The sequence below is a fragment of the Pan paniscus genome, chromosome 6 (assembly GCF_029289425.2).
Source record: "Pan paniscus chromosome 6, NHGRI_mPanPan1-v2.0_pri, whole genome shotgun sequence".
NCBI classification, from domain to species: Eukaryota; Metazoa; Chordata; class Mammalia; order Primates; family Hominidae; genus Pan; species Pan paniscus.
Window position 1 is genome coordinate 168,989,009 of NC_073255.2, and position 27,303 is coordinate 169,016,311.

The following is a 27,303-nucleotide window of genomic DNA, read 5'->3' on the forward strand; positions in this document are numbered from 1 at the left end:
GGGTTAAATGAAGAAGTGAGAATTTAGAGGAGTTACTACAACTTCCTGATCCTAAGACTCTTTAGACATCAGAATTCAGAGGGAGTGGGGTGAGGCAGTGGGAGGCGATGAAAATTCCCTCTGGATTCTAGAAAATAGCATAGATGCCCGTCTGTCTTGGATGGCTTAGCCAAAGCCAGCTTAGAGGCCAGATGGATGGATTAGAGGCGTCTGAGGGGTCCTCCCACCACTATGTTGCCAGGAATCTCCAGATATGAGCACATACACACATCAATGCTTCTCCCTCCATGGCCAGCATCAACAAACAGGCACACTCAGTTTCCTTGTATTATCCTCATAATCAGTGACAGCAGCCAATACTTACTGAATGTGTACGATGGATCACACACTGCATTAAAGACGCTTTTACATGCATGATCTCACTGAATTCTTACTACAAGGCAGGCACTATGATTATCTCCATTTATAGCTAGGAAACTAAGGCATACACAGGTTACTTGACCAGGGTCACACAGCTAGGACTTGACGGCACCAGGACTCAAATCTAGATGTGTTTGATGCTGGCCCACAAGGCTGGAACCACCTCTCTTCCCCACTGGCCTCTTCAGGTCCTGGGGCTCCCCATGAGGATTTCCCCAGGATGGCATCCTATGAAATGCTTATGCAAACCATAACTGGCTCTAAGTACAGGTGGCCCTAACCAGCATGCCCTTGTTTATAGAGGCTGGGAGATATATTCATGTAACAGCTAAAATGTCAGACTTCTCCCCAGCAGGCTGTCATATCTCATTTTCCCTATACTTTCTCTCCATTCTCTATCACTGACCCAGATCCCTCAAGCTGTAGGTATTCAGCAAAAATTATAGGCATGGAACTGAGCAGAAGGGAAGAGCCTCAGGCAACAACAGAGGCGGTGGCAGGACCTTGGGCCGCAGGAGCTCAGACTAGCGGACTCTGCCCTTAAATCCCCTTCTTTCCAGATATGACTCCTTCATTTCCCACCCCTCTGCTATTCAAAGGACCCCAGAGGCATATCCTGCCAGGCAGATCACCAACAGACTACCAAGTGGCCCGTGGACCCCTCTCTGCAAACTGTTCACTGACCAGCTCTGGTCAATTCCAAGCAGTCCAGGAAGGCAATCCCATGGGCTCCTGGGGGGGTCCAGCCATGCCTGACTCCCTCCAGCCAGTGATTATCCCCCTCGGATCTCTACCCCAGCCCTGCCTCTGCTGACAGGAGAAGGTGAGGTGTGTTCAGGAGCAGCCACAAGGACAGCCCCTGGGTGGACAGCCTACTCACCCAGATCCATATCTGCAGCTTTGGGCCGGTGGGAGCAAGGCACATTCTTGAAGATGGCATCCAGAATCTTCTCCTTGACCTGAGTGATGGTGTCACAGTTGAGGATCTTTACTGGGACCTCGGGGCTGTTGGCATTGTCTGGGCTGACACAGCTCAGGACCTGAAGGAAAGGTGGGGAGAGGAGGCATATGAAATGGGGTAGCAGGAAAAGCTCCTAGATCCCCAGCAGCACCCTGGGATTCTGTCCTGAATGGCTCGTCCTCTCCAGGATGGGCTAGGGAGGAGTAGGGTGGCTCCAGGCCATCTGTGCTCCCACCAAGCCCACTGCCCTTTCCTGTCCGGGCAAGCAGGACAATGCCTTGGCTTCAATGTCCTTGAGGGAGTGCGAGCTGCACACTTCACTCCCTGTCAGAACAAACTTCATTAAAATCCTGATTTTTCAAAGGGACAATGCCCAAGCATGTGGAAGCACTGAGGGGAAATTTGCAACAGAACGGACACCAGTGCATGCACGCACACGTGCTCTCTCTCTCACATGCATACAGGAGGCAGTGTCTCAGCGGCACACCCAGACCCTCGCCCACTTCTGAAACCCCCTGCCCATCCATGTTTGTCTGTCTCCTTCTTGTCACTCCTTCTTGGACACACACACACAGAACTAATAGGAATCTGGCTTCTTTCTCCAAATATTTCACAAGCTTCAATTTTTATGAAGGTTTCATTCACCTGATTAGAGGTTGGCAAATCTATAAGACACTTAATGTATTCTTTAAAAATAAAAAGATGCCCTTTAAAGATTGCAGGTTCAGGACACCTGAGATTCTTTCCTGGCCCTGAACTTGAACCCCTGTGTTGGGGGAAGAGGCGACTGCATAGTTCAGGGCCTCCATTTCTCCTTTTGGAACTAGTAGGAAAAGTTGAAACTGCTTCACCAAATTATCTTTTTATTTTTTTCCTTTAAAAAGTTCTGGGCTTTTCCTTTAAAAAGAACAAGGCTTTTCTTCTCTTGCTGTTCTCACAGTGGGATCTTTCTACATCGACGGCACCGGGTGGGCTCCTGGGTGGACTGGAGGGGAACGGGGTGGGTGCTGTGCGTACTGGACTAAGTGAGGGCACAAGATCCAAGGCAGAGAGGCTGGGCATCCTAGGGGTACTGATGCCAAGTGGCCCTCCCCTTCTGGGCTCCCGAACTCTCCCTCGGGCCCTGCTGCCAGAGAGCCCTCTGTGTGTCTCTCTCCTTCTCGGAACTTTCACTCCCTCTGTGCCCCCATAAGCATTTCCCAATTGTCCCATCTGGTTTGCAGAGCCAGACAGCAGTCTCTCTCCCACTCCACCCCCTTCTTGCTCCATGTGGTGGCAATCAGAACCCTGGGCTCTGGGCACCTGCCTTTCATTAGCAACTAGACTGCTATGAGCTCAAATGCGACCATGCTTATTCCATTAAGAAGGGGAAGAAAAAAAAAACCCTGAAATCTATAAAACCAAACTTTCACACTCAAAATGCCCTAACCTGAAAACAATGGTGGAGAGACTGCTGCCTCAAGCGCTCCATGTGTGCCTCCTCCCAGCTCTCCCCTCCTTCTAAGAGTCTTCTGGCCCCTTCCCTCTGCTCAGCAGCCAAGCAAAGCCTGACCCTTGGGCTGTTCTGGCAGCCCCTGCTGTCCTGTCCTCTGGGCCCTGGTGGGGCAGCTCAGCCTTCCCAAGACAGCAACACAGCTTGCCCTGGGCTTCCTCCTCTGAGGGACCCATGAGGCAGGGGCTGCCACCTAAATGTAATCTCCTGGCATTTCTAGTTGCTGCAGGAATTCAGTGTGGCCTCATGAGAACAACTCCATGGTGCACTTCAGGGCAGGAGTTGGCGTTCTAAAGTGGAAGCAGTGGCCCCACAGAAGGACAGAGCCCCTGGCCACTGGCCAAGCTAGAGCTCCACCCACAGGTTCCCTTCCTCCATGCTCCTTGGCTAGTTTGTGGACAAGCTGCCTCATGATTTCTCTGCCAGGGAAGTGCCTCTCAAACGCTAATGTGAATACAAGCACTTGGAGGCTTTGCTGAGATACAAAATCTGATCTAGGAGGTCTGGGATGGGGCCTGAGATTCTGCATTTTTCCAGGTTCCCAGGCAACTAGCTAGTGCTCCCAGGTTCCCCGGTGGGCATCTAGCGCTCTAGCAGGCTTCCAGGTGCGTATCTAGAATTCTAGCAGGCTCCCGGGCAGGCACCTAGTGCCCTGGCAAGTTCCCGGGCGGGCACCTAGCACCCTGGCAGGCTCCCGGGCGGGCACCTAGCACCCTGGCAGGCTCCCGGGCGGGCACCTAGCACCCTGGCAGGCTCCCGGGCGGGCACCTAGTGCTCTGGCAGGCTCCCGGGTGGGCACCTAGCGCTCTGGCAGGCTCCCAGGTGGGCATTTAGTGCTCTGACAGGCTACCAGGTGGGCATCTAGCATTGCCTGGCTCCAGGCTCCCACGTGGGTACCTAGTGCTCTAGTGGGCTTCTAGGTAGGCATCTTGCACTCTGCACCCAGATGCTGCTGATGTTGGTACTAGCGTGCTCCCACTGGCATGGTCCTTGGCCACACCAGTCCAAACTCCAGCATCAATCCAATAAATCACTAAATCCCTAGAGGCACACCTGACTGCAAAGTGGTACACTCGCTTTCTCCCCAAGCCTCTTAGAGCCTCTCCGTGGTTATCTCTCCTGCCCACGACAAGGCTACTCTTAGCAGGCCCATAGCACTCTGGGCTCCTCCAGCCACCGCCGAGTTCCAGGACTCGTCTGCATGCCCTGTGTGCTGCTGTCCTGCACGATTTCTTGCCATCTGTCCATACCCTGAGGGGGCTGCTCCCCTGCACATGTGCAAATACCTTCCCCAGGCCTGAAGGTGGCTATTAAAGCTCCCTGTGGCCGTTTCTTCTCCAGGCAAAACAATCGCAGTTTCTTTCCTCTTTCCTCACTGCTCCTGTCCTCAAGTGTTCCCACCTAAATGGATACTGGTCCCTGAACCACTCCAATTTCCTCACATTCTCTTTAAGTTGCGGCACCTGAAATCAGCTCAGTGCACTACCAGTACTGTGGCCTCTGGAACAAAGGATGTTACAATTTGGGGACAGAACATTATTACAACTCATTGTGTTGGATTCAATATTGGGAGGGTGCTGAGGAGACAGGAAAGAAAGGGAGTGGAACGGGGGAGACAGGGTGGAAGACATTTACGCAGTAGTTCTATCTCATTAAGAACTCCATTCAGGTCTCTATTTTTGGAAGGGTTTTCCCCCTCTTTTCCATTTTAATTGGAGTCTCTCTCTCTCTCCTTCCAAGCAGACGGTAACTGCCAGAAAGCAGGGGCCTCATTCACAGGCTGCTCCTTTGAATCTTCATAACGGAGCCAATCCCCACAAATCTGTTCAGACGTCTACTGGGATTCCCGGGGCTTTTGGAAAATGAGAGTGGGATAGGTGGATCATGGTCGCAGCCTTCCCAGCCAGCAGGGATGGCTTTGTTCAGAGGTGGGAACTGTCTCCCCAGCTAGCCACAGGGTCTGGAATTTGCCCTAGGCTCAGAGCAGTTGGAGGGGTTGTCTGAGAATCACACTCCCTCCCAGTTCTACAATGCCCCAGCCTGCTGTGGCTCCCTCTCCTGACCGCTGCGTTTGAACTTCCGTCTGTTCCCCGTCCTCCTCGTTCCCTTCTGTCTCTCTTGCCTCCATTCTTGGGTGCCACTTGCATATCACCCCCAACACTCAGCTTTTATCTTTTCATACTCCCTCCTTCCAAGTCCTCTCTTTCTCAGAGAAAAAGGGCTGGTTGGAGATCACTGTGATCTCCAAAAAATCCCGAGAGTGAGGACAGTGAGCAGCAAGTGGACGCACGGTGACAGTGGGGAGAGGCAAGCGGGGCCTGTGTGACCAAGCACTAGTGCATGAGTATGACGCAGGCTTCACTGCCTGTTCATCTTGTCCCATCTGATCCTCTGCACAACTACACTCTGAGCAACTATGATTATCCCCACTTTAGTCGGTTCTGTTGGTGTTCTCATTTTTTCAGATAAAGAGACCCAAATTCAGAGAGATTAGGGACCTGCCCCAATTCACCCTGTTTGTCGAAGGCAGAGCCAGGGCTCAAATCCAGGTCTGTCTGATCCCAAAGGCCATGCTCTTAAATGCTAAGCCTTGGTGCCTCCTAGGGTAGCTGTTTTTGTCAGGTGAGGGAGCCTGACCTTGATGGAGGGGATCCCCACGTTCCTTCGGCAACTGCCTTGCACCACTAGGCCACCTTGGCCTTGCGTTATACAGCTCGGGTCACAGTTGTATTTGAACTTAGAGCAGAAAGCAGTGTGGGCTTCAGAGCTATGAGTAACTCTTTCTAGCTTCCTTTCCTCTCTGTCCCCCACTCTCTGGCTGCACGGACCTCTTCTGTAAAGCGTTGACTCTAAGCTGGGAGGACAGAAGAGTTCACCTGGGTCAAGGGCTTTGACCCCATAACTGGTGTGGTCAGAAACCCCCAGTTCATTGGCTGAAGTGTCGCTCAAATGTGTCTGAGCTACTGGTCCCCAAATCCAAATGCCCTGGTGAAACACAACAGAGGAAGTCTGGGGTGATGGACACAGCGGGAGCACCTGGCTGGGCCCACACAGCAGACACACCTGGAGAGGCAGCTGTTCAGCCTTTCAGCCATCTCCACTGCTGAGCAGGGCTACCCAGGATGGAAGCCCGCCTGTCAAAGCCCCAGGGGAAACAGATGGGTGGGCTCACCAGGGTTTTGTAGTCAATCTGCTGGCGGATGAGCTTGTCCTCGCTCAAGGAGTAGCGGGCCTCGCCCGTGATGGCGTCAATGGGGCCCTTCTCCATCTGCTGCTTGATGGCACAGAACAGGGAGAAGAGGGGCTCCCCGGCACACTCCTGGAGGTGAGAAGAACGTCATTAGGAGGAGCTCTTGGAACATTGGAGTGTACCCCCAGTCCCTGCTTCTCCAAATGGCTGCTGCCATCTCCTGCCAAGTCCCTCCACCTGCCCCCACCTGCTTTTATACTCAGCTCTTCAATCTCCTTCTCTCCAACTCCTCATCCTTCAGGCTGGCATTCCTCCTGGCTCTTTGGATCACAGGGTCTTTTCCCATTCTACCCATTTCTCCTTTCCTACTGCCGCCTCTCCAGGGCTCTTTCTTCCTCCCCCGCTCCCGTCCCCTCCTGCCCTCCTCTCTGCTCTCCCTCCCCACCTCACCCCGCTCTCTCAGAGGCCCCATCCAAAGGCAGAGGTCAGTCCTGGGTGGCAAGAACTCCTTAGAACACAAGTTAATAATTGGAAGCTGAGCCTCTTCCACCTCCCAGGCGCATCCTTGGCTTATCTGCCGCAACATGCGGCTTCTGCACCGGCCGGGGGGCCTTATCAGCCTCAGTAAGTCTGGGGCTGGGAGAGGGAAGAGGAAAAGCAGAGAAATAATGGGCAAATTGTTTTTAACTTCAAAGGAGGATTCAGCTTTAGGGACCATGCAGGGCCTCTCAGGGCTCATCTATCCCTTGCCAGGCAGTAGGAAACTAGCCTTGGGAAGACTGTGTCTTTGGAGCTATGATGGACTGCAGGCCTCTGTCTTCCTAGACAGTCCATGATAAGGATGAATTCCATTTCTTGTGGGGTTATAAGAGCCAGGCCCAGTAAGGGAGGACTGGGGGGTGTGGAGCAATCCCCAGTCAGGCTGCAGAGAATGAACGAGGCAGGGCCAGAAATACGTCCACATCCAACCCTACCTTGAGGAACTTGTAGAGGAGGAAAGTAAACCAATTGGTCAGCATCTTCTCAGCCACTGACTCAGTCCTGTCAGCAGTCACCGAGGGAACCAACGGAACAAGACAAAGAAAGAAACAGCTGGTCAGAGCCCGTGGGCTGGGAAGGGCAAGGGAGGAATTGTGCATTGATCTTGCTGCTTCTAGCGTTTAGGCCAAACCTTGCGATCCTAATGAATATGAGAGTTTCATGGACTCCTAGACGCCCCAATAATGGTAAGACAAGCTTTTCCTACAAAGCTGGAAGATGACATTTTGGGTATCAGGCTGTGGGTGGGATTTTGGCTGGAACGCCTTAGAGCACCACTGTCCAATTGCACGTGCCATCTCTACCTGTGCCATCTAATATGGCAACCACCGGCCACACATAGCTACTGAGCACTTAAAATGTGGCAGCATGTCTGAGGAACTGACACTGAACTTGTATTTATTTTTAACTAATTTAGATTTAAATAGTCACATGTGGCTCATAGCTATCCTATTAGATAGTATAACCTTAGAGAACTTTATAGGCTGGTTGTGTTCTTTTGGGTGAAAAAAAAAAAATCCCAAATCCTGGGGAGGTATCAATTTGGCAGGGAATAGGAATAAAGGTGGCAGGAGAAGGGTCCATGTCAGAAGGTCAGATGGCCAAACTGAGTCTACAGCCTCAGCTAAAGGCTCCCAGCATTCGCCGCAGCATAAAGCCATATACCCAGCTCAGCCCAAGCCATGTTAAAACTGTCCTATTGCGGCTGGGCACGGTGGCTCTTGCCTGTAATCCCAGCACTTTAGGAGGCCAAGGCAGGCAGATCATGAGGTCAACAGATCAAGACCATCCTGGGCAACATGGTGAAACCCCCTCTCTACTAAAAACACAAAAATTAGCTGGGCGTGGTGGCACGTGCCTGTAACCCCAGCTACTTGGGAGGCTGAGGCAGGAGAATCGCTTGAACCCAGGTGGTGGAGGTTGCAGTGAGCCAAGATCTTGCCACTGCCCTCCAGCCTGGCGACAGAGTGAGACTCCGTCTCAAAAACAAACAAAGAAACAAACAAGAAACTGTCCTATGGCAAAAGATTCCATATCCTTTGGAACTTCCCTTGGGAGCCCTTCTAGAGTTTCATTTGCAATGACAGAAAGTTCATTCTTGAGTCTAACTTGCGTCTTTCATGCTACAACACAAGCCCATCTACTCTTTTACTTTGGAAGTGAAGATGCAGCAGCAGTGCAGTCAGCCCAAGGACATTCTCAGTTGCATCCATTTAGAGAAAACAAATTACGTTCAAACTTGCACTAAGCATGCGGCCAGCTCCAGAGAGAAACTAGCCCATCCAGGTATGTCTGGATAGAGTTTAAAGTTGCAGTTGCCAGAAAATGCTAATAACTAAAATCCCAAGGTAGTTGGGAGGCTGCCAGCACAAAATGAAGCTGGTAAGAGAAAAGAAGAAGGAACATTGAAAGGAGGTGGGCAGCCGGGGGCAAGAAGAAGAAAAGGAAAAGAGGGCAGAAGGAAGCAAGAGCATCCAGGAGAACAGGAACGGAAAACAAGGGGAGGAGACACAGAGGCAGAGCGAGACCACGCCGGGAAGTTGCCGGTGGGAGCTCTGGCAGGCAGTGGCAACCCTAGAATTATGCCAGTGGGTGGCTGCATGGTGAAAGTAAAACAAAAATCAAAATGATCTACCTTGCTATTTCCAAAGCTGTCTGCTGGCTCTTATATGCAGCAGACTTTTGCAGCTGTGCAGGCAAATGCCCACTGCTCCAGGAAAAACCCTGAAGTAAACACTTCTGAAAGCCAAATCTATCTGCTGGACCAAGTGGGAGCCACTGAAGCTCAGCCTGAGACCCAAAGACCAAAGATGGAAGTCTGGGGGACAGGCAGACAGCAGGCAGACAGCACATGAGTGGTCTAGGCAGAGGGCTGGACATAATGACATGACGTGGGAGTTTTCTAACTTCAGATATGCCAAGGCCAAAGGTATTGGAATAATGGCCTAGAGGAGAAATGGCCTTCGAGTACACAAAAAGTTCAAACAGAAGCACTGATAGAGTGAGAGAGTTTCTAATTCCTATAAGGCCAAAGTCATAGGATAAGGTTATGTCTTCACATAGGACCTTTAAGGTTTCAACAGTATCAAGTTTGAGGCCTCCAGGGTGTTGAGTGGTGGACTCTGGGCCCATTTAGAGCCTACAGCAGGTGCGAGGAAACACTTGCTGGGCTGTGCTGGGTGAGACATCACCAAAGGACTTTCCTTCAGTGCTTCTCAAACTTTAATATGGATTGGGATAAACTGGGTTCCTCACTAAAATGCAGGTTCTGATTCAGCGGGTCTGGGAGGGCCTGAAATTCTGCATTTATTTATTTTTAAATTTTTTTTTAGAGACAGGGTCTTGCTCTGTTGCCCAGGCTGGAGTGCAGTGGTGAGATCATGGCTCACTACAGCCTCAAACTCCAGGGCTTAAAGGATCCTCCTGTCCCAGCCTCCAGAGTAGCTAGAACTTTACAGGTGTGCACCATCATGCATAGCTAATTTTTATATTTTATTCTTGTAGAAATGAGGTCTATGTTGCCTGCTATGTTGTCCAGGCTGGTCTTGAACTCCTGGCCTCAAGAGATCCTCCTGCCTTGGTCTCCCAAATTGTTGGGATCACAGGCATGAGCCACTGCACCTGGCTTGCGATTCTGCTTTTCTAACAAGCTCCAGTGTGCTCCCGATGCTGTCCCCTGCCACCTGATGGCATGAGGCCACAGGTCTTCTCTCCTAGTCCAACTTTGGACTCAGATAAGGCCAGACCTCTGAAGATTCCATGAGAGGAGATTGCAGTAGACAGGGTCAAGATTAAGTAGAAGGGCAGAGAAGGAAAAATAGAGATTCGACAAAGGGGCAAGAGAACAAGAGGGTGAGCCAACAAGTCCATGCATCCTTGACTCCTGAGGACAGTGGACAGGTTCTTCTAAGGGGGCCTGCAATGTAGTCCTGGCTCTGGGCTAGTTAGTGACTTGAACTTAGGAACATGGCTGCTCTCCTAGGAGCTCTACCCCAGTCTCCCTGCAAGGCACGGTGAGCCAGGTGCATGGCTAGGCTGGAGCAGGGTGCCCCAGATTGCACCCTCACCTCCTGAGCAGCAGCTTAGGGTGGTTCTTGCTCTCCAGGTTCTTGTCAATGAGGTCGGCCAGCAGCTGTTTCAGCACATCAGTGGCGTACTCCAGCTTGCTCTGCAGCACGGTCATGATGAGTGAGGCCACGTTGCCACGGTCGCGCATGGAGAAGCTACGCTGGGACTCAAGCGTGCGGATGAAGGACAGCAGGAACACCTTGTTGTTGATGAGCTGGGCGAAGAGCTTCAGGCCTTTCTCCACACGCTCCTGCCGGTAGCCCGGGACCTGCAGAGAGACCTAGGAGTCGTGATGCCATTGGCAGGTTGGGGAGCTCAGCGACCTCCCCACGGGATGGCTGTGCCCATATCCATGACCCTCTCATCCACCAATTAAGCCACAGTCCACCTGGCTAATGCTGTCAAGCCCTTAGCACTGAGTTAAGTATCTGATTAACCTCCATTGCAGCCTCTAGTTTAGAGATGAATCAATTGAAGCACAGAGAGAGCATCACATAGTTAGTAAATGGCAGGGCTAGGATGGCACTCACTTCTGCCAGACTCCAGAGCTCTTCCCTGATGGTGACACAGAGTTGATGAGGGCCCCTGTGCCATGGCAGAGCACCTCACAGTCCCTGTGGGGAATTCCAGGTGCCCAGGGCTGTCGTGGTTTACACCCTGAGAATCCCCAGCCCTGAGCCTGGGACTAACCTAATGCCCACCCCTCTCCAGCCCTAGGGGTGCTGTTGATACACCAGTGGCCTCAGAGTCAGGACATCTGGGTTCCACGTGGATTCTGATACCACCTTGCTGGGTAACTCTGGGTAAGTCTCTTTCCTTCTCTGGGGGCCCAAGTTTATCCACATGATAAAAAGGGAAGATTGAGCCCAAGAGTCTCTAAAGAACTTCCTAACTCTAGCATTTGCTGTTTTCTTAGGGACTCTTTCTAAGACCCTGCTCTATGCAGGGGAAGAGGAAGAAGATGGTCTTATCTTTCTGCCTCCATTGTCTGTTCATTGGGAGATCTCTGCAAGGGTGTGCCATTCACTCAGCAAACACAAGTCAATGACTCAGGTAGGTATGGAAGACCCACCTCTGAGATGTCCAAAGGTGTGCATTGCAATCTGTCAGTCATAGCTCTAAACTGGAAACACTCAGATGTCCAGGAACAAGAGAACAGGTGGAGGAATTGTGGTGTATTCCACCCAATGGATACCACACAGCAATGAGAATGAATGACCTATTGCTACACACAATAACAGGATGGGTCCTGCAAATGTACTGAATGAAAAAAGCCAGATGCTAAAGAGGGCATAGTCTTCATAGAATATCATTTAAATAAATATTTTAAAAGCAGATAAAATTAATCAATGGTTGTAGAGAAATGACTGCTCTAGGGGATGGCTGTAACTAAAAGGGGGCATCCCGGGACTCCTGGGGGACTGGCCGTGTTCTGCTTGGTGCTGGCTTGAGGGGTGCTGGCTTGATGGGCATGTTCACTTGGGGAAAAGTCATCGAGCTGCACGCTGACAATTTGTGCATGATTTGTATGCATGCTTCTGTTAAACCAAAAGACGTACTTAAAAAGTCAGCTATAGGATCTGCCCCCAAGGGGGAGCTTCTGAGAACACTGCAAGGTGTGTCTCCTGAAGTGGGGCACTGGAGGAGGCAGGGAGTGGGAGGGACGGCCTGGGGAGGTAACTTCGGAGCCACGTCTTGAGGGCTCTGTCTCCCCAAGGGAGTGGATACCACAGTTCTTTGAGAAGGAGTGTCATGTATACAGCAGTAATGAGCCTGGTTTCAGAGTCGGTCATGCTTGGGTTTAATTCTGTCACAGTCATTTCCTAGGGCCTTTAGTGACTCAGTTTCTTCACCAGCAAAATGAACATAATGATAGCTAATATTGATATAGATCTAACTCCATACTGCCATTCTGTGTGCTTTAGAAATACTGACCCACTTAATGCACACAGCACCAAAAAGTAGGTTTGTTATAATCCCCATGAGGGACCCTGTGAGGATAAGGAGCTTCACAAAGCCCCAAGACACAGAAGGGTGGAAGGAGGTCATAAATCCCGGCACTTGGCACCTCTTTCCGCCATCTCCAGGGACCATGATGTGAACTGAAAGGAGAGGGTGTATGAAAAGCTGATGCACACCCCAGCTCCTAAACAGCAGCTACATCCTCCTGCTCTACTCTTGAGGTTTTAAACTGGGAAAAATGGAGATGGCCAGAGAAAGACTTCTTTAACCAAAGTCGCAGAGGGTGGCAGAACATTCATGATCCTCATTACCAATTCCCTGTGTTCCAGGCTCAGGGCAAGGCACTGGCAGGAGGCCGGGTTCAGTCAGATCCAGGCCCTGTCCTGAGAAGTTCAACCAGGAGGCCAGCCCCAGCGAGTCCTGAGATCCCTTCCATAGCGGAGCTCTGTGAGCCAGCCCTGCACCTTGCACAGAAGGGCTCTCATTGAAACCTCCAACTAGCCCATCATCAGTAGCTCCTATGGATCTGGAAGCTGTAGGAAACGTGTGTGTTTCCAAATCAGGTCCATTTTCATTTCTCTCACTGTGGTGCTGGTCCTTGGAGGGCCAGTTCTCAGGAGACAAATGGGAACAGCTAGAGACAAACAGGCTACAGCAGGCCACAGCCCCTGCTGGCAAACCCCTCACCTCCGGAGGTGGGACTAGCCTCTGCTTTCTTCGTGCCTGCCTCCCCCAGTTCTCCCCACCACTGGGGGCTGATAAGGGAAGGACAACTTTACCTTGCCATCAACCCGGGCCTCAATCTGCCCATTTATCTGTCTTCCAACTCTGTGACCACCCCCATCACATACATGCCGCTGTCCTTCAAATTACTCAGAAGAGCAGTTCTATGACTTGTTCTAATAATAGTAGATAATGTCATTTCTTGGGCATCCACCATGTGCAATGCACAGTGCCTGGCACATTACACACACTGTTTCAATGAGACCTTCTAATAATCTTACAAAACTGAGTTAACAATCTCTCAGAGAAGCTATTGCAGCTATTCCAAGGCAGCCTATCTCATGACAGGCAGTGCTGGATTATGAAACCCAAACTTGTTTGGCTCCCAAGTGCCCGTTCGTCCTCCCCATCTTTCACCATATCTAGCCCTACCCCTGGGCTTGAGAGTTGTCTGAAAGCCAACTCGGATGTCTCTCTAAAGCCTTCCTGTGCAGGGCCTCCCACCAGCTCAGACTGGCTGGCTAAGGGAGGGCAGTCACCAGAAGGTTTAGCACTATGGCATTTAGAGAGGTGGAAGAGGACATGGGTTGGCTAGATAGCACACTTGGCGTGAGGATCCACTCTGGGATTCTTGCGAGGCTGCCCCTTCTCTGCGTGCAAAATGCATATGCCTCCTGGGAAGCAGGTCTGGGGCCCTGGAAAGGAAGATTTTAGCAAAGCCACCTACAGTGAAATAGCATCCTATTCAGCAGCATGGGTCTTAGAAGCAGAGAGACCACAGTGACTCGTAGGTGGAGGAAAACTCCATCACCTCTGGGCTCTATTGCCTCGTCTGTAAAATGAGAATATGAGTGTCTATGTCATAATGTTTTATGAACATTAAATAAGATAATGTATGTAAAGTGCTTGGCATGCACCGTGCACACTTAAACGGCAACAGTTTTATTACCTGCCTTTCAGACTCCCTGGACTGCTTTCCAGGGATCCCTTTCCTCCAAGAGTTTCCCAGACATCTAGTGCATCAGGGTGGTGTTTTGGTGTGGGAGGTAGGAATTTTCTCCCCACTTTATGAAGGAAGGAGATGGAAGTGAAGTGTCTTGGTAAGGAGTGTCCAAAACAGTTCCTCATTGTTGCCTGCCACCCTTCCCAGCCCAAGCAAATGCTACTCTGAAACAAGACTTTCTTTATTCACCAGATGGTTCTCTAATTTAGTTGAAGTCTGTGAGTATAAAACTGGATAGTAAATTTTAATTGTAACCCAATAGGTTAGAGTTTAGGAGCCAATGATAGACTGAAATTGGGAGATTGACTGCTCTGTGTTTTAAAAGGTTGGTACCTGACCAGTGCCTGGGAAGCACCTTTCTTGAAGGCCTGGACTTAACTCAGAGAGCCCCACGCGAGGGGGCTGGGTGACCTCCCCTCCAGGACAGCCTGAAGCAAGAGGACACCTCCTTCTTCACACTTCCAGAGGTGAGCAGGAACCCCAGTGGCTGAAAGGGCTGGGAAACACTGGTTTGGATTAATCAATGGCTTGTTTCCATACTTAGAACACCAAGGGGGAGAAACTACTCCAGGGGCAAGAAGGGGTTGGAAAAAAGCAAATAAGAAAAACAGTGATCCACACACAATCCCTTGATTTCACATAGAAGGCTGGATCTCACATAGCCCCCGGCTAATGCGGGCCAGTAAAAGTTCTCAGAAAATCCAACTTAAGCATATGTAACTAACCTGCACATTGTGCACATGTACCCTAAAACTTAAAGTATAATAATAATAAAAATAAAAGTTACATCTTTAAAGGAAACCTACTTAGATTTGGAATTTTGAACTCACTCATGAAGAAAGGAGAATATATACTCATCCTCATTGCATTCTTATTTAGATTATTCTCCATCCCATCCACAGAGTAATATGGGAATGTTCAGACATAATTTCCCTTCCTACAACCCCCGTTTCCATCTTAATTCAGCCAAACACACAGATATTCATTTATTCAATCATTTGCCACTTCCCACATGCCCATTATGTGCCAGGCACTCTACTCTGCTGGAAGTTAGAACTACAAAGATAAATAAGGTACATGCACAGTCTACACATCCAATCATACACACACACGTGCACACAATGGTCTTATCTTCTTGTCCCTCTTGTGTCTCACTTTAAACAGGAATTTGTATACTCTCCAGGGCCCTAAGAGAATCCTGGTAATTTGAAGCAAACAAAGGTGAGGCTGGAGAAAAATAAAAGGAAGAGAAAAATGAGTAGGACTGGGGGAGGAGCAAAGACCAGGAGCAAGATCAAGGAAATGGGTAGACAAAAGTATCAGGATACACGTTATGTTTTTATTTATGCACGGGCTACATCTACACATGCATGCACACATACACGCACACAAACACACATATAGACAGAGAGAAAAGGTGCCTTGTCGATGAGGACATAGAGACCGTCACCTCCAACTTATGAAAGTGTCTCTCGGTATCTCTTAGCTGAGGAGCCAAAGGGAGCCTCCTCCAGATAGAAAAGCCCATGCCCTCAATATAGAAACACATACAAGCCTATGCTTCATGCAACAAGCAAGTATGGAGAAACGTGTGTGCCACGAATGCCCCTCTGGACTTCTCACGTTTGCTGCAGAGGTGCACAGCCTACTACATTCCCTTGGACAGCCCACTTAGACATTCCCTCAGGTGTCGGTACCTGCAAACCCACACAGCTCCCGAGTGATGGGTCTGTTTTTATTTTATGGACAATGTAAATCTTGGAATTAATCTTAGTTTGCATTGTTGCTTTGGCTGTAGATTTTTGATCCATCCAAGCTGTAAGGCAGGTCACTGACATAGCTCCCCAGAAGTCCAGCACAGAGGCCTGTTGTTGGAAGTGAAGACACTGAAGTCTAAATGCCTGAGCTCAAATCTTCCTTCGGCCGCCACCAGCTGTGTGGTCCCAGGCAACCACTGAACTCTGGCCCCTTAGTTTTGTCACCTGTATAATGGGCTTACTTCAGAGGCTTCTTGGGAGGTGAAATGAATGAAAGCATGCAAAGGGCTTAAACTGTGCTAAGATATTAGTAATAGTCAACTCATAGTGATTATTCCTCAGGATTATTATTCTGTCCTGGTCTTTTCTCATTTATATTTTTCACTTTTCTCTGGTATTTATCTCTGTAAGCCATTCCAAAGCCCTTTCAGGACAAAGTATAATATGAATAGACACCTAAGCCAGATACCATGCTAGACAGTAAGTGGGATAAAGTGTTCAAAAGATGAGGTCCCTGCTGGTAGAAGAGAGGGTTATGATTTCTTATTCACCCTTCCACCCCACTTCCCAACACATCGTTTACCTTTTCCAATTAAACACTAAGTGGTAAATCCCGTATATATTGAGTACCAACTACGTGAGTCAAATCCCCTACTTCATGGACCCTTAACCAAAGGTCCCTGAGGTTCCCCAATGTATTTGCCGTGTTTATTGTTTCTGTGCATATGTAGTTTTTTTCTGGGGAGAGGGTCATCAACTACTTCCATTCAATTCTGAAAGGGCTCCATGATCCTCCAAGACCTGAAGCCCTACTCACATCTCTGCTCCAAGGTTCCCTGGCTTGGCCCCACCTCTTCCAGAGGGATGGACTGGTGCTGACAATCTGGGGGACCTTGGGCAAGTTGTGTCCCCTCCCTGGCCTTAGTTTTCTCACCTCCGAAAGAGGGGGCTGGACTTGAAGATTGCCAACACACTCCCCTGCTCTAATGCCAGGATGGAGCACTGCTTCTCACCTCGAGGTCCCGGAGGACAGGGTGGTCTTCAATTCCTGGGAACAGCACCCGCATGGTGTAAGTTCTATAGTCCAGGAACGGAATCCCGGCTCCATCCAGGTCACTGGTCAGCTCATGGATGTCCGTCTGCAGCTCGGCAAAGGCTGGCACGAAGAGAAGCCTGTGAGATGGCTGGATGGGGAGGCTCCAGGAGTCACCTCCATCTCAGAATGCTCAGAACCCTTACCCAAGCCCCTAGGAGACATGAGCAATGGACCACGATGGGCAGGAATAACTGGAGAGGCTATGTTTACATAGCTGGGATTGGGATGAATGAATGGCATTGGCATGGGAGAAAGATGTAGTGCAAGAAACCTTGTCTTGGGGCTAAAACCTTTCCAAAGTGTGATGATGTGGGGTGGTGGCTGAGGCTGTCCACAGATCTGTGCTGCTGCTTGGCCAGGAGAGACGCCCCATCTGAAGATGAAGGGCTTTGGTTTGCAAAATATGCTGGGGAGGGGGATGTAGAGGGATGGGTAAGAGAAGGGAGAGGTGCCATGAGGAAGAGTCCATTCCTGATGCTGTGTTTTAGAATAGATTTCCTTATAAGATGTTAAGAAAAACTGATAAAGGAAAACAAGTTTAAAGACACAAGTCTGGACCATGCAGCTCATCAGAGCCATCAAACTTCCAAATGGGGCAGAGATGGAGGCTCAGCCACACTAATATAGTCCTTCTGTATAAATAGGCAAGGTATTTCTTTGTCCTTCCTTCCTCAAGGTGATGCTACTTGATGGTGAATTATGACCTGCATGTGGGCACTGCTGTGTGTGGCGGCAGCTCAGGCCTCCAGATGAACAGAGTGGCAAGAACCCCCAGGAAAGTGAGCATGCAGTAGAGCCTGAGGCTGTTACATAGCACCAAAGCTGTCACCATATTCCGTTCTGGAAACATCCTCCCCCAGGGCCACCCTCTGCCACAGGGGTACTCAGGGGTGAGGCACCCAGCCCTTCCCTGCTCCGCCTTTCTCTTTGGTGTGTGCACACACACATATACATGCGTGCATGCACATGGACCACCAGGATGGATTAACACATGCTGGCAAAGAACAACAGCCAGTGGGCATTAACTATTAAAAAATATTTCTTTCTATTTACATAATCTCAAAAATAGGGAGAAAATATTTTGTGAACTCAGAAGGGATGAACAAGCCCAATGTGGCTCTAGAGCCTCAAAAAGCAAGCCCAGCGCCCAGTGAGCTGTGATGATCACAGAAACACAATGCAGCCACCCTAGGAACTGTCTGCAGGGACCCCAGTCCTGCCCTTGACCATGAGTTGGGTGGAGCTCCACCCAGCAGAGCAGACTTCAGGCCCTCAAATTTTGGCTTTCTGTGCCAGGAGAATCCCAAGACTGCTTGTTTGAGAGAGCCAAGGGGATGCCACCCGGAGAGTCCTCTGCAGCCTCTCCTGCTGCTCCTCTCTCCCTACACCCCTGCACCTCTACACTGGCCACACAGACACAGGGGTTCCTGATATGTAGGCTGATTTCAACAGTAGAGAACCCAAATGCATCCAAGTGGAGCCTGCACCAATGTGTGTGTCCATGTGTTTTTGGCATGTACTGTCACCAAAAGCCCTGGGGAACATTCATGTGTGTCCTGAGTGAGGAACACGGGTGTGTATGCTTATAAGAGAGTGTGGGAACATGTGCATGAGCATAGGTGTGGGTGCATGGGCACTTGTCTGAGTATGTCAGGGAGTGTATGTGAGTGTGTGAGTGTGACAGTGTGTGAGCATGTCAGGGAGTGTGTATGACTATGACTGCATGTGTGTGTGTATGTCAGTGTGTAGGCATGTGCGATGTGAATGTCAGTGTGTATGCATGTGTGAATGTGAGCGCATGGATACGAATGAATGTCAATGAGTGTGTATGTGTGTGAATGTGAGTGCCTGCATGGGTGTGAGTGCATGTGTGTGTGTATGCTTGTCAGTGTGAGTGTGCATATGTGTGTTGGTGTGTATGCAAGTACGAATGTGAGTGCATGAGTGTGAGTATGTCTGTGTGTATGCATGTGTGAGTGCACGTGTCTATGTGTGCACGCATGTGTGAATGTGAGTGCATGAGTATGTGGGCATGTGTGTGCATGCCTGCAAGTTGAGTGCATGAGTGTATGAGTGTGCATGCATGTGAGTGCATGAGTGTGTGTATGCATGTGCAAGTGTGTGTAAGTATATGTCAGTGTGTGTGTACAAATGTGAGTACATGAGCATGTGAGCACATGAGTGTATGTATGTGAAAGCATGAGTGTGTGAGCATGTCACTGTGTGTGGGCATGTATGTGTGAGTGCCCGAGTGAGTGTATGTGAGTGTGCATGTGAGTGTATGTCAGTGAGGGTGTGTGGGCCTGTGTGGGAGTGTTTGTAAATACACGGGTATGTTTATATATCAGAAGCTTAGGCCCATGAAGGGCCCAGCTGGGTGTCTTCTGAGTTTGTGTAGAGGACGTCCTGGCTTGCTGTGAAGTCTTCAAGGAGACCCCTTGGCTTGGGCCAGTGCAGCCCTGTAAACGTTCAGCGGCTGGCTCTGGGCAAGCTGCAAAGTGCCTCTGTGGCTAGTCTGACAAGTCCTTTGCTGTAAGACCCCTTCTTCCTACGTGCACAGCATAGCTCGCCCCTAAAGTCTGAAGCCAAGGTTTCCTCCTGGGGCCTCAGCTGACAATCCTGGGTGGGAGCTCCCCTCGGCTGCCCCCTCCCAGTTGGGGTGCTCGGCCCACAGGGAGCAGAAGGAGGGAGTTGGCTTTTTATCAGTCTGCAGCTTTCCTTTAAGTCACCAAGCGCCTCCAACATTCAAAGCTGCGTGCCTGCCACACATAAAAGAGATTCTAATCACTACACCTAATTAGAGGAAAGAGTACATTGCAGAGAAAAAAATTAAGCAGCGTAAATATAATAAAAGGCAGTAATTAACAGTCCCACAAGGCGGATGCTGTGTTGACAGCTGAAGGATGTAGAGAGGGGATGGAATGGATCCACTTCCCCATCAAAAAGAGCCGTGGCTGCCCTGGTGGGAATCGGTGTGAAGTGAGAGCCCCAGGTATGGGGCCGGATTTACTCCATGTACAAATCTACAGCAAAGAACCAGCTCAGATCCTCCCAGGATGAGTCACAAAATGATATCCTGGGGGTTACAAGAGTCTGACTCCTAAATTTCCTTCTTGGATTTAGTGCAGCTGATTTCACTTTATGGTGGTGTTTGTAATTTTTTTAATACAAGCTTTGAAACACCCTTCCTTCTAAATCACAGATCAGCCCTACAGCCTTACCTTCCTGCTAGAGGAAGAAAGCTGGAGATTGCTGAAATGCGTCATGTTAAGACACCCCCAGACCTCCCCTCGAGTAGAGTGCAAAACCCACTCAACCAGGATTCCAGGTATGGAGGCTGCTCTAGTGGGGTGGAGAATGATCCTAATCTGACACCTTCAAGGAGAGGGCAAGGAGACCTTGGCCTTTCTGGTGTTGCCAGGGTGGGGCCTGCTTGGGTATGGGTGTGGTCTGGGACACAGGCATAGGGACTATAGAGTGAGAGGCTTTGCAGGTATGCAGGCAGGATGCACAGCCTCCAGTATTGCCCACAGCTGCCTGGCCTGCTTGCTTGTAAATGAAACACACACACACACTTGTAAATGAAACACATACACACACACACAGCCTCCAGCACTGCCCACAGCTGCCTGGGCTGCTTGCTTGTAAATGAAACACATACACATACACATATACACACACACACACACACACACACACACAGCCTCCAGCACTGCCCACAGCTGCCTGGCCTGCTTGCTTGTGAATGAAACACATACACACACACACAGCCTCCAGCACTGCCCACAGCTGCCTGGGCTGCTTGCTTGTAAATGAAACACATACACATACACATATATACACACACACACACACACACACACACAGCCTCCAGCACTGCCCACAGCTGCCTGGCCTGCTTGCTTGTAAATGAAACACATACATATATACAGGCGCACACACACACACACACAGCCTCCAGCACTGCTCACAGCTGCCTGGCCTGCTTGCTTGTAAATGACACACATACACGCGCGCACACACACACGTGCGTGCTCACACACACACACATACACACAGCCTCCAGCACTGCTCACAACTGCCTGGCCTGCTTGCTTGTAAATGAAACACATACACACACACATGTGCACACAGCCTCCAGCACTGCTCACAGTTGCCTGGCCTGCTTGCTTGTAAATGAAACACATACATATACACGCGCGTGCACACACACACACACCCAGCCTCCAGCACTGCTCACAGCTGCCTGGCCTGCTTGCTTGTAAATGGAACACATACACATACATATACACACATGCACACACACACACACAGAGCCTCCAGCACTGCCCACAGCTGCCCGGCCTGCTTGCTTGTACATGAAACATATACACATACACAGATGCGCACACACACAAACATGCACACAGACACATACACAGCCTCCAGCACTGCTCACTGCTGCCCGGCCTGCTTGCTTGTATATGAAACATATATACACACAGATGTGCACACACACACACATGCACACACACACACATTTGCACAGACACACACACCGCCAGCCTCCAGCACTGCCCACTGCTGCCCAGCCTGCTTGTTTGTATATGAAACATATGCATACACATACACAGATGTGCATGCACACACATATGCACACACGCACACACACACGGCCTCCAGCATGGGGCCACTCAGTACCTTCCTTGCACTCCAGGGCCACACGGGACTCCAGGTTGTCCATCTGCATCTGCAGCCGCTTCAGCGTGAGGTCACTTTCGCGGGACTTGCGTTTATAGGCAATGAGCACGGCCACGATGAAAATGATGAGGAGGCCGCCAGCCACCGCGATGCTGACGATGGCGGGCAGGCTGAGCGGGCTGTCCGGGGCAATGTACACCATCCCCGGGGAGTACTCCATGCCACCGACACGGGCCTGGGGGCACACAGGGCAAGAGGGAGCTGGGTGTGGGGACGCAGCAGCTTTGGCAACAGTCCCAAGTTACCCATGAGCTAGTGACCAGGGCAGGATGAGGGAAAGGAGACCAATCACTGGTGTCAAAATAGACAAGAGGGCATGGGGGGCTGGGAGCGGGGACAGGCACAGCTTAACAGAGCTCACCCCCAACTGGAAAAACCTCACCTCCTCTTATTCAGGAGCGAGTTTTGTCATCTTCATAAGAAAACAGCACACAACTGGGACCTAAACACAGTCTGCCACAAATGACTGGCTCCCCTAAGATTTATGCCCATTCTAAGGGTGGACAACTGAAGCACAGAACATGATATTAAGATATTACGGAATTCCCTGGGCCAGCAACAGCCTTCTCCTTGAAGGCTTTGTTTGTTGCAGGTGATTTAGCAACTATTTAATGCTGTTTTGCATTTTCCTTATTGTTGCACCAGCCAGCTTGGAAAGAATGACAATACAGAAGAGAGAAGCTCAAAAGTGGACATGAAGAAAGAACTTGGGGTGTGGGGTAGCTACAGGAAAAGTTCTTTGTGGGACAGAATCCCCTCTTGGAAAGCCCTGGTGGCCTGAGCTCACATCTGCATCCCTACTGCCCGCTCCATCCAGGATGGGGTTCTGCCAGCCTCACCATCACTTTGTGCCTGCCGATGAGGTTGGGGGACTCGCAGAGCAGCTGGACATCTGACACAGTCACGGTGCATGGCTTCTCCCCAACCAGCACAGTGTAGTTCAGCTTCACGTTGCCCCCAGCCACAGGCGGGATCAGGTTCTTGCCCTGTACAAATGGGAAAGCACCAGTTCCCACCCCAGAGTGAGGACCACAGCTACCAGCTGGCTCTCACGTCCTCCCACCTGGAAGTCCCATCCTGCTGGTGAGCTGGTGAAGAAGCCACCTTTGGTAATAAGTGCAAAAAATATCCATGGCACGACTACCACCATTGCCTCTTCCTCCCAGTGGCTAATCAGTTATCAAAGTACTCCTTTCAGCTTATCCCAAATGCAGCCTCAGAATCCTTCTCAATGCAGAGTTGGAGTCAGTCACTACCAATTGATTCAAATTGTCATAAGCTTTAATTAACCTGTAACCCATGTTCCAAAGGAAGCCCTATGCTGTGGTTTGCACAAGGCTGCCTCAGAGGAAGCAGTGAGCCTGACCTGCCAGTACTTGGACTTTCAGGACAATAAAAGCTTGAGAGTCAAATAGCCAAGGTGGATCTGCCTTCCCTGGGTAGAACCGGCCCCTAAAGAGAGTTTTCTTCCCAGTACAGACTCAGAGAGAACATTTATCACACTCTGGGCTACACTGCAACCTCTGCAAGAGATGCTGGTTGAGAAATGTGGCAGGAGTCTGTGACTTGAACACCCCCTTCCATGCAGCAGCCCCTTCTTTTCCCACCCCCGCCTCCCACTACCCTCACTCCACCTTTAGGATGATGGGCGTGCCAGGCTTGAGCTCCAGGATTCCTGAGGGACCAAAGGCCTCAAACACCGGGTTGGGATAGTAGGTGAAGTTGGTCTTGTTGAGGATGAGCAGGGACTGGACGTTGTCCAGGATGAAGCCAAACTCCTCGGGCCTCTCGGTCAGGTCTGATTGGTGGTCAGGACCCAGAGCCAGGGCGGGCGCCTGACAGGTCATCTCAGTAGCGTTCAGAACCTCACAGATCTGTGGGAGGAGCCACAGAGTGGAGTCTATGCAGTATCTCCACATACCCACAGCCCCAGTGCACATAGTGGGCCTCCCTGGATGTCATCGGGATAGCAAGGGGTTGACAAGAGGATTAGAGATGAGTCAGGGCCACACAATTGGGCACTCAAGGAATAGGCTCTATAGCTTGCACCCAGCTCCAGTTTTGCCCATAGTGGGTGTGGCAATGGCTAGGATTGGAAGAATGCAAGAGTAAAGGTATAAAACCCAGGGAACCCCAAAAGTAATTACTCCTCCATGTCTATACCCCAAGAAGTAAAAATGCCCTTATGTCTTCCCCCCTATTACACTATCCTAGTATTCAAGGGTGTCAGGCTGTGGGTTATCAGTGTATGGGCAGGGAGTTACCTCAGTACTTGGGAAGACCCACACCCTTTGGGGAAGCAACGTGTTGCGTGGGCAGCCTCCATGAACCCCATCAGCCCTACACTCACATTGATGTGCTCCTTCCCTCCATGCTTGGCACGGATCTGGGGGTTCTGTATGAGGTCCAGGTGGGTCCCCCATACGGCGATGGGTGTGTTTCCACTGAGCAGGAAGAAAGAAGGAGGTGTGTAAATGATAAGTTCAGGAAGAGCAATGGCACTCTACAATGATGACTGAGCTATGACAATAAGGACAGTGATAACTAGGCAGCAGGGTAATGTTCATGGGGACAAGGATGACAAGCTGACTGCATAGTAATGAGGATGAGCATCTCGGCAGCCAAGGGGAGGGCAGTAATGACCAGATGTCCGTGGCCATTCTTTGCTGAGTTTGTTTGGAGTATGGACCCCCGTGGAGGCCCAGTCAACAGCACAGCCCCCTTTGCTCTCCAAGGCCTCCTGATTTGTGCCAGCTGCTTCTCTGCAACCCCTTGGTGTCTCTTCCTCCATCCTTCCCCTGGTCCTCACCAATCTTGGGACTTTTTAAACATTAGCTTTGGCCTCATGAAAGCCTCGCTCCAGATTGTCCCCACCACATCCTGCAGGGGCTGAGCACAGTCTGCTCCCCCAGGGCAATCGTTCTATAAGTTTCTATCTTGGAGGCTTCGATCAGGCTGAGATCTGGGAAAGGCAGAGGGTCCATGAATGCAAATGTGAATGCAAGTGCGAAATGCTTTTGGACTCGGGTCTCCTGTACCCTGGGGTGGCACAGGACCACTGACAGGGAGGACACAGGACTGCTGAGAGGGAGGGCACAGGACTGCTGACAGGGAGGGCCTAGGAGCTTCATCTTGTGTAAACTTTCAGAAGAAACCTGGATGCCAGTGCCTATTCTTAGGGCAGCTGAGAAGTGGGCATAAAGGGGTGGGCAGTACTGTAGTGGACTGTGTCTTCCAGGGGGGCTACTCAAAGAAAAATGAGAAATAGCCTGATCCCCAATCAAAGGAGCATCTTCGAGAAGAATCCTGCTATCTAAAACAGGCTTTAGCAAGTTAATTAGCTAGAAGTTGATGAGTAAAGAATCCTTGACACACACACCCACATTCATTTCCACCCATCTATCCATCTGCCTGTCTTTATATTGCCAGTTGCTTCCCCCTCTCTCCTTGCTCACATGCGCGCACACACACACATGTGCGTGCACACACAGTGTAAGATTCCTGTGAAACTCGGAGAGGCTCTTGCACATGTGACAGAGAGTGCTGGAGATGACCTTCTGGTGTCTAGCCATCCTCCCCGTCCTCTCAATCACTAATTCAACACACATTTATCAAATGCCCACCATCACTGTTCACAAGTAACCCAGGTGGCTTATAAGAGCAGAGCCTCACCCCATCCTCAGACTTTGTTAACTTAAATAAAAGCCCTGGAGCTGGCTGGCAGACCCAGAACATGTCTGTCTCCAACCTCCCTCCTAGTGGGAGCATGATGCAGGAATGGCAGCTGAGTGCCAGTTAGGGTGACACCTCTATTTCTATGAGGATGACACAAAGAACTGAATTATACCAGGCTGTGAATTTCGCAGAGAGTTGCAAAGTTTGTTGACTAAGTCACAAAGGGCTGCATCAACTTCCTGGGGCCAAATCCTGGCATGGCTTTCTACAGACGATTTTCCCCTCTCTGTGCCTTCTGGTCTTCATCTGCCTTAAGGTCATGGCCAAAGCTCAGAAGGTTTGGGCCTGATAGAGTAACTGCTGAGGACGGCCAAATCTCATCTCAGCAGGCAAAGCCTGTCTTTCTTTTGGGTTTAAGACAGGGGGTGGCAAACTCTTTCTGTAAAGGGCCAGATAGTAAATATTGTAGGCTTTACAGGCCATATGGTCCCTGTCGCAGTTACTCAACTCTGCTGTTATAGTGAGAAAGCAGCTATAGACAATACATGTACGAGTGAGCATGGCTGTGCGCCAATAAAACTTTATTTACAAAAGCAGGTGGCTAGCCAGATTCAGCCCACGGACTGGAGTTTGCCGATCCCTGGATTAAAAAGATTGTTCCCTGGACTGGACACATCCCTGCTCTCTGCCTCAGCCCGGGGAGACCACTTCTGCATGTACTTCCTGCTCACTCCCCCAGCCCCACACCCCTGAGAACTGAAGCTGACAGTGAGAAGCCTGGTCCCACCAGGGGGCAGCGGGAGGAGGCTGAGCCAGGCAGTGCCCTGTGCATGTGCATCTCACTTCAGTCTCTCAGCTGCCTATGAGAGTGGACAAATGAGGGACTCTGGCCCCAGGGAGGTGAGAACTGTTAAGGCCACTGGGCTGGTAACCAGTGGAGCTGGGCTGAGACCCTTCCCACGCTGCCCCTGTTACAGTGATTTCCCAGTGACCTCTGTGAGCTTTGCTGTGGGGTGCCCTCTGTAGCATCTTCTCATTCCCATGTGCTAGCCAGGGCCTGGAAAGGCAGACTCATGCCGTGTGCCTACCCCATCTCCCTTGATGGGAGACATACCACTCCAGGGACCCTAGAGATCCTGGGATTTCAAAATCCCTGGGTGAATCACTGAATAGGCAGAGGCCCAGGAAGAGTACCAATTTGCCCAAGGTAAATGAAGGTCCCCAAGTCCCTGCCCTAGGGCCTTTCTATACCAACATTCAATGCCTGGTCCCCTCCCTCTGAGACAGGTGTTCAGTGCATCTGGCTGGGCACTGGGAAAGGGCAGGGAACAAGACCTAAACTCTACCCTTGAGGAGTTTACAGCAGAGGGGAGGAGAAATGTAAGCAGGCAGCCAGGAGCAAAGAGGATAGGTATCTGGATGGGGCCTCCAGGCTCAGAACACAGCTTCCCCCAAGGAACCTGACTACAGGGAGTAGTCAGGCCTGATCTAACTCCTTCTTCCACACCCCTCAGCCTGAACGTGGGACCAGGATTAGCACCTATGTCTACCAGATGTGAGAAGAGTAGCCTGGCACCCCCAGCAGTCACTGCAGCATAGGGACATGGCTTCCAGCACAGTACCTGTCCTTGAACTGGGAAAGGTGGGTTCTTGTTGTTAGGAGCTTGGCCTCCAGGCTGGGTTTGGCACAGAGGTGCTCTCAGTGGAAGGAGGGAGCCACAGTAGGAAGGTCTGATTTGGGGGTGTTTGGAATAAATTCCAGCTCATCAGTCCCCCAAGCAGGACTGGGCCCCCAGAACTCTCCTTGGCTTTCAAGAGTCAGGGAAGGGAAACAGAGGTGCAGAAGCATTAAGGTCCGCTTGGGCCAGCTCCTACCTGACAATGCTCCATTCTGGCTCAATCCGCACGATGGTGGGGTCTTCCACATACTGAAAGACCAGGTCCTGGTGGATCTTGGCCCTGTCCACCTGCACCGACACCTTCATCTCTAGCACCTCATCTGAGGATGTGGTGTTGCAGACAATGTAGGATGGAGATCGCCTGGAGGGCAGGAAGACAGAGCACTGGGCGCCTGGTGTTGAGGACGACAGAGGTCCTGAGTCAAGGCCCTCCCACACCGCTCCCTGCATGTCAGGGTGCTCAGAGGCCATGGGTGGGTGCTCTCAGACAGAAAACTG

General features: G+C 50.7%; 1 protein-coding gene across 2 annotated transcripts in view; it reads right to left on the reverse strand.

The window, feature by feature from the left end:
• Positions 1 to 27,303, reverse strand: part of PLXNA4 (plexin A4) — a 452,604-nt gene that overhangs the window by 34,774 nt on the left and 390,527 nt on the right. For both annotated transcript variants that reach the window (XM_003813461.5, XM_034965007.3), the window contains exons 16-25: positions 27,002 to 27,166; positions 23,802 to 23,895; positions 23,086 to 23,325; positions 22,291 to 22,437; positions 21,392 to 21,626; positions 16,629 to 16,771; positions 10,170 to 10,438; positions 7,038 to 7,104; positions 6,046 to 6,192; positions 1,301 to 1,460 (exon numbers count right to left, since the gene is read on the reverse strand). In XM_003813461.5, the coding sequence (XP_003813509.2) occupies positions 1,301 to 1,460; positions 6,046 to 6,192; positions 7,038 to 7,104; positions 10,170 to 10,438; positions 16,629 to 16,771; positions 21,392 to 21,626; positions 22,291 to 22,437; positions 23,086 to 23,325; positions 23,802 to 23,895; positions 27,002 to 27,166 (1,667 nt within the window). The remainder of the gene's footprint in view (positions 1 to 1,300; positions 1,461 to 6,045; positions 6,193 to 7,037; positions 7,105 to 10,169; positions 10,439 to 16,628; positions 16,772 to 21,391; positions 21,627 to 22,290; positions 22,438 to 23,085; positions 23,326 to 23,801; positions 23,896 to 27,001; positions 27,167 to 27,303) is intronic.